The following is a 14,048-nucleotide window of genomic DNA, read 5'->3' as shown; positions in this document are numbered from 1 at the left end:
TCCTAAAACAAAATCCTAAAACTTCAGTCGTGGTGATGATGACAGTGACGGAGGTGTACATGGCACCTTCTTCGGAGGTGTCTACCATCTGCATGTGTTCTTAACGTCAATGTGCTGCCATTTTCAACACCACGAGAAATCGTGATGCCGCTCAATTAAGTACAGTTCAGAATAATGTGACACTTGAAGAGTACGATAGCCTAAAGGGATTTCTCCTCTGCCTCGTTTGAAAAGTGCTGCTGCTTCAGTGCAAATGCAGCTGCATGTTATTGAGCTACATCACTGTAATATGGATCACATAAATGACACGTTTAGATTCATGGATGGTGTAATGGCCTCTCTGTATGTAGCCTCAGAGGCAACAGAGAGACATTACATTGCTCAGAGATTAATTCACACTGACATAACGATGATAAGGATGACCTACAAGTTGTGACCAAACTGCAATCCTTCACAAGTTCTGTATTTCTTTACCTCTATATTACAAAATCAGTCGTCATTGTGACATGGAAGTGTGAAGAGAGCAAAAACCGAACGACTGGACAATGAATCTCTTCAGGAATCAAACTGCTGCCAATAAAAGAAATGCCAACAATTGTCATAGAATATACTTTAATTATATAGTCTGTTAGAGAGCAGCTGAGAGTTAAGCAGCACATTAAATGCGCTCCACTAATTTTAAATTGTGGTATAAATTTCCTACTAAGAGACATTGCATTTTGATAAACACAGTGCTGCTAATAAGATGTTATTGGGCTTGCAGCATGGCATATAAATTCATTTATTGCTCTAATGATTGTAATAGAACAGCCGGTTTTGATTGTAAACTTCCAAGAAAGGACACATAAAGTACACAAACAATTCAACAAGAAACAGAAGACTTTATTGTCATGTATGGAATGGTGAAATATTAGACCTCAAGTGGAATTTATGTTTATTAAAAAGCTGAAGTTGAATTAAGTATGATTAAATTATATAGTACTGAATGAAAAAAAGGTAGAAAATCACTGTTAAGCTCATCAAACAAAATTAATTTTAAAAAATGAATGATTTAAATACAATACACATCCACTTGTTTTTCTATAAATACTTTTGACAAAAGGCTTTATTGAATTAGAGCTTTTCTTTGTTATTTATAGGGATTTTTTAAAACCAAATAAAAAGCATTTTTTCTTTTATTAGGGGATTTTCAAGTAAATCTTAAACCCAGCCTTATCTGCCTGACACACGACCAGCACTATAACAGCGGTCATAATTTACTGCTCTGCAGAATGTTGTCTTTACTTTTGTCTTTATCTGATGCGCATGTGGAAGTCAGAAATACTGGGATGAAAATGAGGCCATGAAGCATCCCGATAAACATGACCAGGAAGAAGATCTTAAAAAACGTTCTGAATATGTGAAATTCAGACGCGGCCAACACAGCCACGCCTAAAATGGTGGACAGGGCTCCTTGAAGTATGGGGTAGCCTAAACTGCAGAGGGCGTCCACGGCCTTGTCGTCAGGACTCGTCCTCGTGCTGGAGACGAAGGCGTAGGTCATATGAGCTGAGAAATCCACGGTGAAGCCGATGCAGACGGTAAAAATGATCATAGCTATGGAGTCCAGACTGACGTCCCAAAGCGCCATGAAGCCGGTGACGCCGGCAGTCACTGAACTAATGGAACAAGTCACCCATAATGAGCAGAGGGGGTCTGGAATCAGCAGGAGAGAGACCACCAGCATCACAGCTGTGATCACGGCCACGTTTTTGATCATGCTACTGACGACTACGCCGTACTGGTCGTAGAAGATGAATTTGTGGTTATAGACTAATATAGATCCTCCACGGCATACGGCTGCAGTGGCTTTGAGATCTGCAAGCATTTGAATTTCCATGCTGGCGCTGGTGATATTGACAGTCTGAATGAAGAACCTGGATGCATGGACAGCCTCGTCAGTGAAGTTCACATCTTGCTTGAAAAAAGGGTATAAATCAAAAAACGGAGCTAGATTTTTGAGAAACACATCTTTACGATCCAGGTTTAAATGTGCTTCTCGTCCATATGATATATAAGCATCCAGCCAGGATGTATAGATATTCTCATCTACGAATCGGAGCCTTTTGAAAGACTTTATGCATGCCAGAAGATCATACCTCCTGTTTATATTCCAGTAAGGATATTCCTCACTAACAATAACCATCACAGATGGACCGTATTCAGAAAAATACTGCCTTTCCTTCATATTGAACGTCGTAACGTGAGAGTAATCAGCTGCCAGATCATGGAGCTCAATCCCGTCTTGCACTTGAAAACATCCATAAATACTTACAGCTAAATATCCCACATAAAGGAAGATTACAGCCCTCTTGACACAGGGTTTGATCAAAAACGGCCCGTAGTAATCCTTAAAGAAATTACTCGCTGGGTGTTTTTTCTCTGCTCCGGTGTTCTGGTCATAGCCGCCTCCCACACAGCAGATGTTATATATCTCAGAATGATGATCGGAGTTGTCTGATGGTATTTTCATACAGGTCAGCCAGTGCCTGTTGCTGGCTTCCCGCCTCCCGTTTAAAGCCAGGAAGGCTCCGAAGAAGGTGATTGTGTAGATGTAACAGAATACGATGGAGGCGACGGTGTACAGGCAAAACGACTGCACTGACGGGAAGTCGGACGTGATGCCTATGGAGAACTTGAGGAGGTCGGTCAGGGCGGTGATGGTGATGGACATGATTGCTTCTTTGTAGGAGTGAGCCATCCTCTTGGGTACAGGGTCTTTCACGTTGCTGTGCTGCCAGTCGGACACCATTATGAACATGTTGTTGAGGCCGATTCCTGGTTCAAAAAATAAATCCATTAGTACACTTTATTTGAGTCCTTCCATTTGTTAGACTTTAAACATTTCAAGAGATTTTTAAAGTAAAACATTAAATGCTCATAAAAACATGATGAACTGCTACAGTCTGATCCAAGAATATATGAAGTGGTTATAATACGGCCAACACCATAGAGGTATTTTTTACATTGTCTCTTTTATGTAAATGCCGTATATTTGATGGATGTTGTACTTCAAACTAAACCTTAAAATTACAGTCTGGAACAAAAAAAAGACAAGGGTGCTTTTTCCTCACCGAGTATCAGAAAAGGAGAGTTTGCGACTGTGATAACAAATGGCACTCCGATGTAAAGCAGCAAGCCAAAAGAGGAGAGGACAGCAAGGCCTGAGGAGAGGACGCCAAAGACGGACACCCACACTTTGTTCCTCACATTGTCCAGTCTGCCAAGGAGGTAAAGATAGGGTGGTTTTGGTGTAGCAATCAAAATCATGCAGCTAAGAATATATTGCAAGGTCCATTTTTGCACACCATAACAATCCTGCTTATTGTTGGGGATTTGCAACACATACTTAAATGTGCACATTTTGTAGAAAAAGTCAAACTAAAAAGGTACTCTGTGGAGTTTTTGACCACTATAAGAACTATGTGGCAATGTTTTATGTGTTTGTTCTCACAGTTGACACAAAACCCTGTCCTGCCCAAGGCCCCACCACAGTGACTTCCTGGTTGATCCAATACGGAAGGGCCAAAAGTTGCAGTTCTATGAGTGTCCACTAGGCAGTTTGCACAATAAAGCAGTTTGACCCCCATGTTAAATAGGCCGTTTTCACAGCATCATTAAACCTGTTTAAGGCCTGGTACAAAAAAAAACATTCTGGTCTACTGGGCAGTCATATCTCCACTCCACAACACTGAGGGTGGTGAATTTTTTTGTACCGGGCTAGTTTTTATTTTATTGGAGGTTAAAGTTTATGAACAATTAGGGGCGTGGCCTCTTGAGTGACAGCTAGCCTCTGGTCCTCACTTCTCCTCAAAGGTAAACGTCAGCCAGATGGACGTATCTCCCTCCCCCTAACGTCACATACATGCCCTTTTTTGGTAAGAGGAAATGAGGAGGAGTCAAAGTCTGACAAGATGGCGACTCCCATAAGGGAGGACGATTGGATCAAGTTGAGAGAACGGACCTCCACAGGTATGCTACGTCCATTTTTTATACACTCTGTGTTACTGCCACTAGTTTCACAATATTCCACTCATCTATGGAACTACAGTTCTTCTAATGGTTAATGCTTAAACCTGCAGCAGAACAAAAAGTGAAGAGTCATAAAGTCAACAAACTGAATCAAGACTAGCCACCTAAGCTTTGGCCTCAAAACACCTGAGCGTGGTGAATTGACAAAGGGCGGGTCTGTTTGTTTATGAATTCAACCTACCATTTGTCAGAGAATAAATGTGCTATTTCCTCTTTTTAAAGTCACAGAGCCTCACTTTAAAACCTGCCACAGCAATAAAACCCCTGGGACAAAATAAACAAAGTTGCATACAATAAAATGCCAGTAAGACCTTGATTCACGTTAAATAGTGTGATAAAGAAAAATTACAGTATGTCAAGCTTCATGTTGTTATTGGTCAAATGCATGTCATTGAGATTATTGAGAAACAATCTGTAAAAACAGATGAAAGTAATTCTAAAAGTGAAGAAACCACTACGTCCCCTTACAGAAGCTATAACTAGAGACTAAAACCCTTTAAATCTACGCTGAATTTAACAAAAAGAAAGACAAAAATGTAAACCGAATTCAAAGTCAAAGATTTTCCAACTTCAATAACCCTGCTTTGGACTCATCAGTGCTGAAATTGTTATGATAACTACATGTAACCTGTTATCAGTCACTTTGATAAACAACAGCTCTCTGTGTCCCAGAATTGGCTCGCACTCAGGAAATCGCTCACTGTGTGACAGCCACTGATCACTTCTTACCTCAGGCAGGATATCACTGAGAAGGTGACAGCACAGGCATAAGTGATGAGGAATAAAGGGAAGCCATCTGTGGTGTGACTGTCAATCTCCTCCTGCCTGGATTTGGAGGTGTAGTAAGACACCTTCAACAGAGTACAGGAACATGAAGTCAGAAAACAGTGTTCACACGTGTGTGTCAAGACTGCAATAAAAAACAGTGTGACAGCACAGCTTGGAGTTCAGAACAAAGCAAGTGAGTCTGCAATCAAACGAGAGAAGGAGCATGCAGGCTGTAAGCAATATGTTTAAAATGCATCTTATACAGTATGTGCTTATTTTTTTGCAAAATTTTGTACTTATTTTAGATTAACATTAACATCCACTTTTATTTTGTCCATTTTATCGTGTTAAATGTGAGTTATATTGTAGCGATGTGCTGCAATCCGTGCCCATAAAATGCTTCATCCACTTCTGTTGGTGACATATGATTCCCAGAGGGACTTCCAAATACTTACCACACAACATATAAGTATTGAAGAGAAAATACAATACCAGTAGCAGTGTGATACGTACGTTTATGTGTTTGCTGTCCATCTCGTCTGATAAGAGCTTTTTAAATCCTCTCAGCCAAAATTTGGAGGCATCAGCTGTACTTTCCTTGTTATCTAAGTAGTACACAAACTTTACTGCCTGAGCACTAATGACTGAGCTGTTGGCGTCTTTGATAACCCCGCCGAGCGCAGAGCCCAGGAACACTGAACTGGATCCGTGCTTATGTACAGGGAAGATGATGCTGGTTGCATTACTGTGAATAATTTCCAGGAGGATGTTTGAGACACATTGTCCGTTGGCTTTTGCACACAACTGATTGTATCCCAGACTCCCATTGTGCACGGTGATATTAAGGACCTTATTGTTGAGTCTGATGACGTCCTCAAAGGCTGGATTTGTTAGTATATTTGAGTTGTCCGCCGATACAGCAATGAGAGATGCAAAGTTGCCCTTGTCATACAAGCCATCTTCTGAAAACAGAGAGTCATTGTAGGGGAAGTTTTCTCGGACAAAAGCTCTCGTCACCTTCGAGGGTCCTTTCCTGGGTGTAAACTGCCGTTCAAAGTCATTGTCCTCCCTGTCTTTGAGAAAAGTGAAGCCTCCCCCGAGCGCCGCTGAGAGTATCAGAGGAATTACAAAAAAGTAAAAAGGACAGGAGCCTACAAGTGATCCAAGTTTTTCAAAAAGGCCGGACAGAGGCTTTGCCAGGCAGTCGGTCTGTCTGCAGCCCATCTTCAGACTTGCAATCAGCACAAAGTGTGGAGGAATTGCATCCTATTATAGCACTCCTGGCACCTGTGTAAGGAAGACCGGAGGGAGTGTCTTTGTGTGTCTTTGGCCAATAAAAGCTTGATACCTGTATTACTTTTACACAAGGAAAGAAAAGGCACAAGGAAAAGTATATGATGTTACCGGTAATCTTGTGCTTCTTCTTGGACGTAAAAGTCCAACTCTTCTTCCCAGAACAAATGTGACTCACACAAGGTTACTGGCAAAGATCTGACATTACTTTATTACTTTACGAACCAAGTGTTAACGTGTGTGCCATAACTGAGTAACTATGTAACTAAATCAGTGTGAATTTCCTCTTTTGATTGGTGTTGCTTTTATAAAAACAGAAGACAACTTGCCTGAATACTGACATTGAAACAAGGTAATGAAAATCTTATTGCATTTTTGTTGGTTGGGGATAAAAGTTAAACTCGTGTGAATTGTAAAGGGCAGCAAATGTTTAGCCCGACACTTATAACTGTAAATCTCTATGATAAGAGGCAGAGCTTCCTGGAATTAGGAACCATATAAAAATAGATTTACAACAGAGTTCATTACCTGGTCATCCTAGGCTAGTGTTTGGAAGCTCGATCCAAACGCTGTAATTCAACCTTTTGTAAGCTATTTGTTCATTCAAATCAATGGCAAATATTGTAAAATGAAGATCACTGTTATCAGTTAAGCACATTGCTCGCCCCATTACATCTATTGACTCGAAATGTAAACATTTCAAACAATATTTTGTGCCGTAATCAGCGTTTCCATGCAAATTATAGTCGATCTTTGAATATTGTTTTATTAATTGTTCTGAATCCCCTTCCTTAAATGATAAAATCATAATAATCAGCATGATAATAATAAAGCATTGCATTTATATAGTGCTTTAACTATAAGCGATTGAAGCACTTGTTCTACCAGACTAGACATGCAGTCTGCCAAAACATATAAATCCCTTCCATAAAGCACAGTCTCCGCCCTACCACCCAGTGTTTTATTTTGTATATATTTCAGATCATAACTAACGACCTTGATGAATACGGAGAATTTCATTCTTTCCTAGCAAACGTTATGGGGGGTACAAATTCTGTCAGACTACAATTTCAGCCTCTCACAAAATGTATCCCCTCTCTATAATGTACAGATGGTAAATAAACCAGTACTTATATAGCGCTTTCCATATTCGGACCGGAGGAGCCGGGGATCAAACCACCGATCTCTCGAATGGAGGACGACCCACTCTAACTCTGAGCCACAGCCGCCCCCAGATATGAAGCTATTAAACGGTACATCTGCAGTTATCATTGTGAATTATATAGCTGCCGTACAAGAATGGAAAGCTTTACAGGTATGCCAATAAGGGGTCCCAGGCTAATGCACTGTCAATTAAGGGAATACCCTCAGGAAATGTGAAACAGCCGACCTACATGTACCAACCCTGGCCTCAACCTGGACCAGGAGGGTGGGTTTGACACCTCGGAGCCAGTCGGCCTTTCCTGCCAGTTAACCTCTGTCAGTCAGCTGTCAATCTTCCGAGTCCTCCGAGGTGAGGCTCATATCTCATTTCACACAGATCCATCTCGGGGTCATTGATTTCTCATTCTGCCAAGTGAGAAATGGATTCTCTTTCCTTGATCACAGAGAGGAGAAGATCCTGGTCGACCGTCGCCAGGAGCCTGATGGAGGCATCACTTAAATTAAATCTGTTTCAGGACCTTCACTTATTTTGCTCACCCTGAATTGAATCACTGCTTTTTTGTCTGCGTGCTTATCAGAGACTGTTAACAGCAGATAGGCACTGATGCGTATTGTTCAACCCGGAGTTTGCATCAAAATGCAAATGAGTTCAATCCAATAACAATCATCTTCTTGTGGCGAGCTCCTGTTGACACCTTCATTAGCTCTCTTCTCTCTCCTCATCCTCTCACTTCCTCGCGGAGGTATGGCGGGGTGCAAATCAATGTCTTCTTAGGTAATTAACAGGGACGCCTCGGGTGAGCATGATGTTGGGATGCGTTGGCTGATTGTTTAGCTCTGGCTTCCAGGGGAAAAAAAACATTGATTGCAGAGAACAACATTTCACTTCAGTATAAAAGTCTATGCAGTGTTTTTATAGTGCGTTTACATGCACAGCAGTAAGTGTTTAACCAGGTTAGGTATAAGATCGCATGTGAGCTGGACCAGGGCATGATCCCTCACTGGCTTCTCACTTGAATTCTCACAATTGTGTTTGTCAAAGCGCATTAGATAAAAGCAAAGGCGCTGCTGCCAAAAGAAATTAACTCATGTCTTTGCAGTGGTGGGCGAGTGTTTTACCTCCACGTCAGAACAAATGTCTTGTGCCAGTGTTTCATGCCAACATTTATAAATGTGACGTTTTTTTGTTGCCAAGACGGACAAAGATTCTCCATTCCCCCCGTGGGTTTTATTCTTGGCAGGAGGGAAAAAAGCCTCCAAAATAGAATTTATCCAAACCATCAGGGGACAGATCAATTCAACCTAAACCAATGCTAATGGCTCTCTTTAAGGACACTTTGATTCAATTCACTTTGTTAATGTGGACGTTTGGAAAAGTCACTTACAAAACTAATTACTGTGCAATGAAATCCCCCCTTAAAAAAGGCTTTTCTTCTTGTTTCCCCTGTTGGATGTTTGACCCTTGCTGTGCAGAGTTTGACACGGGAGGGCTGTTGTGTGTGTTGATGACGTTTCTATCAATCATTTGAGCGTGAAGAAGAAGAGTGATTAACATGAAGACACCAAAGAAAATGTCCAACTGGAGAAACCATGAGATTCAGGAACTAAAAATTGTTGCACTGGCTATGTAACTGTGGTATAATCTGTGTCATGTACTGTCTCCTGCGCTTTACCCAGGGCGAAGGTCCCCCCGTGCACGCCAGTGGCAGCTTTGGACAATGTCCAGAGTTCAGATGAGAAACAAGATGACAAAGACGAATGTAGTTGTCAAAGCTGATTCACCTCAATTTTGATAGTATTTTAAATAAATTAAAACAGCCAAATCTAATTCAACATTTTCCTTTTAACTATGTAACCATGAAAAGACCACTTGTAGACCAACTGTGCCAAATACGGTCAATGCCAAACTCTCCACACTACATTGTGAAACACAAAGAAAAGAAAGTACACGGTGAGGGATCTTGGGAGCAGAGGCTCAAAACCCTGCTTCACCGGATCTTCTTTCCAAACTCCTCTGATGCGTTAATTTCCTCCTCTCTCCTTTTCTATTTCCTTCCACTGTGAAAGAGCAGTTTCCATTATGCCACAGGTTCACATTAAGGAGATGGGAACAGGCTGGTACCTGCAATTATCCTTGCTCACCCAGCCGTGGGCCACTGGGTGCTGAGCAACAGCTGGCTCTCTCTTTCCCTTCAGCACTCACACACACATGCACCTGCACACTACCCTCCTCCCCTTCAGACACTTTACCACCCATTCCTCACACTGACCTGCCAAGCAGCTTGATTAATAAGGCCAATGCTTACAGCGAAGCAAACCACTGACACAGAGGGGAGGAAGGCAGAAAGAGTTGGTAGAAAGGAGCCTCCAGTATGCGAGCATGTGCTGTGTAATATATTCATGCATAGCACACAAAAGTGATCTGTCACCCTGTAAGCATGCTAACACTTTGGTATAAAATATTGCACTGATTCAAAAAACAAGTCGTACTTTATCCTGATGTCCCTCCGCTCCTCTCTCCTTCTCTAACACCAATGGATCACTTCAAACCACAGAGACTACATTCTCCCTGTGCTGCTGTATGTGGGGCTCATTTCTCACTTATATACTTTCCTTAACTTCTTTTGATACTTTCATTGATGTAAATGTAGAAAGTTAATTTCTTTTTTGTGTGTAACAAGAAATACCAGAGGCCATCTTATGATGGGATGACACCAGCTGCAACAGCAAGGCCAGAGCTTAAAGGGGGGCAACGGACACTTCCCTGCTCTCTAACCCCCTACTACCAGCACCCTTGTTCGGACCACATTCATATTTGAATCTGTATAAAAAATGGACGTAGGATACCCATTGGGGTCCGTTCTCTCAACTTGATCCAATCGTACTCACCTACGGGAGTTGCCATCATCATCCGCCTGATTTCCCCTTACCAAAAAAGGGCATGTATGTGACGTTGGGGGGAGGGACATATGTCCATCTGACTGACGTATACCTCTGAGGAGAAGTGAGGGCCAGCGGGTAGCTGTCAATCAAGAGGCCACGCCCCCAATTATTCATAAACTTGAATCTCTAATAAAATAAAAACTAGCCTGGTACAAAAATTCGCCCCCCTCAGTGTTGTCATGGAGACATGACCTAAACATACAGACTAGAATGTTTTTTCGTACCAGATCTTAAACAGGTTTAACTATTCTGTAAAAACGGCCTGTCTAACATGGGGGTCAACGAGAAACTGCTCTATTACGCAAACTAGCAAACTAAACTCCTAGTGGCCACTCAGAGAACTGCAATTTTTGGCACTTCTGTATTGGATCAACCAGAAAGTTGCTGTGGTGGGGCTTGATTTGAATGTGGCCTTTATTTGGATCTCAACTACACACCTGTAAAGTTTTGTGACTGTATCTTGAAGTATCTAACACAAGATCATGTGAGAATCGCATTCACATGTCACACGAAAATCACCACCTGACGAGTCAGGTTAAGAGGCGCCGCCTACAGGAGCCATTGAAAAGAGACTAGGGGCCCCCTTCTGCGATGAGTTATTCCTGTTTTTCTGCAAAAAGCATAAAAGCAATTTGGCTCCTCTTTTTCCAGTTCCAAATAAAGTGAAGATATAAAGAAAACACATTTCCTCTCAGTTCTGGCAAAGACTCAGAGAGACAGTGATCCAGATCAGAGGGCATGCTGGCAAAGTGCTTTGTCAAATCTGGCCTGACTTTCCATCTATTATAACAACTGCAGTCATAAGCAATCCTGGAGATCTATGAAACTTATCTTCCTCCCTCTCCTCTTCCCGCTGCTGCTGAGGCAGCACCTGGATTTAAATGACTCGACTGATAGCCACAGAGACGGGAGTCATTTCTGGGCTCTTGTTGTCATGGATGGTGTGACGTGGGAGGGCGGAAATTTAGCCCCGGGCCCAGTCCGCCTCTGCTCTGTATTATAGGACCTTTCTTCTGACAGATGTCTGGCAAAAAAAAGAGCAATGTGGTTTACACGGAGACCAAGAGCTGCTGACACTTACAGAAGGTTTATATCATAGATTTCCACATATCCATCACCTAATACACAAAGCTGTAGTATTGTCGTACATGATTTTGAAGGTTTTTTTCTACCTTCAGTAAGCTGGTTTATGAGTCTGTGGGCACTGAGTGAAGGAGCTGCCCTAGCTTCACACAGTAACAGCGTACTGTGGAGATCAATTCATTAGCTGTATTTGAATGCCACTGTGAGAGGCACCCTGCTGCTTTGATAGCCCTTCAGCAGCCATCCTCACATCAGCAGAGAAAAGTTGAATTAGTGCGAATGAGGGAAATAAGACGTGTAATGTGTTCATCAAAGACACAACAGACCTTGAGGTATTAAAGAAATACACAGTAAATGTATTGTCACAATGCAGATGCATACAATTAAGTTTGAGAAAGATGATTATCTACCTGACTGCAGATATTGATTTTACATCCCTATTTACTAGATTATTTGACCTTCTGACTTAGCCCGTAATTAATTCCCCCTGCAGCGGTACCCATATATACTGCTGCTGTGATGCTTGCACCAGTGTTCCCACACAGCAGTGGCCAAGAGGTAGACATCCCCATCTAGTGGGCCAGGGCTCTGGATAATGATGTAAAGAAATACTGCTAATCAATAGGCTTTAAATTGAGTTCAGAGCTCTATTATAGTTTAATTAGAGTGAACACGTGGTTCTTTTTTTTCTCAATCCTGCAGGCTCAGGCAGGATTTGGGCTTTTAAATGAGGTCTTTGAAATCAGTTTCATAACCACGCCTTCTAATAACTGTTACTTTGCTATTCATTTTTTCAGATTTTTACTTTTTTGTCTCATTGTCCAAAAATGAAGAATACACGAAACAGGACACAAACAATTTACTTTGTGTAAATAATTAATTTGGATATAAAGTGACATTAAAGAGATAGTTGAGAGTGTGTATCCATAGTCAGTGTATTACCCACAGTAAATGATCAGTTTAAGTGTAAGCTATATTTAGAATGTTTTCTATCTGGAGGAATCTCAATCAGACAGCCCTGCGGTTATCTATGCTCTGTACAAAACCACCAGACTACACTGACATTGTAGTGTAATTTTTACCTCTCAGGACGCAGGAGTTTGTGATCTACGGTTGCCTCGACTGGTTATTTTTTTTGTTGCTGTGTGACTTTGGCGATTAAATGAGTTGTTTTGATCAAAAAGGAGCCTGGTGGCTTTGAAGAGAGCATAGATAACCGCAGGGCTGTCTGACGTCAAGGTAAAGTTGTGAAAATATTCTAAATAAAGCTTAGCCTGTATGTCACATCTCCACCTTACTCAAATGATGACGTGTGAAGCACCAAAAACTGTAAAGCCAGATAGGGAACAGGAGAAGTTAAACTGAGGAAAATGAACATCAAAGGAAAACCAAACTGCAGCCTCCGAGCCTCAGCCCTCAACTCTCGTGAAGACACTTCAGCATCTCAGCCTCACTTAAATGGAACCTACCACAGTCCCAGGTAGGTGTAGGGTGAGCTCAGCTGACAAAGCACAATTTAACACTTGATTTGCAAAAACACAGGTTATCCACATAGATCAGTTACTGCTGACATTACTATATATCTATATATTTTATAGGCACACCTAACAAGAAGCAACCCAGATATAACAAAAATGTAATTTACGGCAGAACTATGTTACCTCCTCTCCTTCACATTAAAAGTACCCAGTACTGTATAATCATTAATTAATCATTTATATAATATAAACTGAAACATTGTACTGAACTCAAGGATTGAGCAGATACCAAAACACTGTTCATTATGGGAATAGGACCGAGTAAAAACAGGGAAAGGCAGCATTTTCACGCTACACCTAAACTGATTTTTTTTTTTTATCCCTCTATCTTCAACCGTTTGTCCCTGTCGGGGTTGCGGGGGGCTGGAGCCGATCCCAGCTGACATTGGGCGTGAGGAGGGGTCCGTCCTGGACAGGACGCCAGTCTATCACAGGGCACATAGAGAGAAACTTAGACAGACAACCATTCACACTCACACCTACGGTTAATTTAGAGTCATTAATGAACCTAACACCTGCATGTCTTTGGACTGTGGGAGGAAGAACCCGGAGAAAACCCACGCAGACACGGGAGAACATGCATACTTCACACAGAAAGGCCCCAGCCTGGATTCTAACCAGGAACCCTTTTGCTGTGAGGCGACAGTGCTAACCACATAAAGACAATTTTTTTTCATGTAACAAGTATAAACGGTCGAAATCCAGGAGAGTCGCCAACAGCCGGACGTGGCTAACACTGATTAGCTCAGGGCAGTACGGTGAAGGCATTCAAAGGTCTTTTTTTAACCACTAATCCTGCTGAAAATAACAGCAAACCTCTGCAGCAGCATGAGAAGAGTCTCTACACATAAAACAAAGCACCAATGGGCTCCTCTCTTTTGGATAGACTTTGGTAATCCACTTGAATGTACTTAACTATGAGAGGAGCTGGTACAGGGTCCAGTTGGTAAGTCTTTAAAACACTCTTTTAATAAACTCTGGGTTCACTAACTACGTTGTTGGTGCTTTGTTTTATGTGTAGGGACTCTTCTCATGCTGCTGCAGGGGTTTGCTGTTATTTTCAGCAGTATTAGTGGTTAAAAAAGACGCTTTAATGCCTTCACTGTTCTGCCCCGAGCTAATCACTGTTAGCCACGCCCGGCTGTTAGCGACACTCCAGAATATCGCCGTTAATAGTAATACAAAAAA

The 14,048-nt window shown here is 41.8% G+C and overlaps 1 protein-coding gene across 1 annotated transcript; it reads right to left on the bottom strand.

The window, feature by feature from the left end:
* Positions 1-1,249: 1,249 nt before the first annotated feature.
* LOC310963303 (patched domain-containing protein 3-like) lies at positions 1,250-6,063 on the bottom strand (the record flags this gene model as incomplete). The annotated part of the gene is made up of 4 exons (XM_083936045.1): positions 1,250-2,817; positions 3,114-3,259; positions 4,801-4,922; positions 5,353-6,063. The coding sequence occupies 4 exons, from the start codon at positions 6,061-6,063 to the stop codon at positions 1,250-1,252; spliced, it is 2,547 nt and encodes an 848-aa protein (XP_083792171.1).
* Between the last annotated feature and the right edge of the window lie 7,985 nt (positions 6,064-14,048).

This window comes from Echiichthys vipera (genome assembly GCF_963691815.1).
Source record: "Echiichthys vipera genome assembly, chromosome: 21".
Lineage (NCBI taxonomy): Eukaryota > Metazoa > Chordata > Actinopteri > Perciformes > Trachinidae > Echiichthys > Echiichthys vipera.
This window is presented reverse-complemented; position numbering and strand designations above follow the sequence as displayed.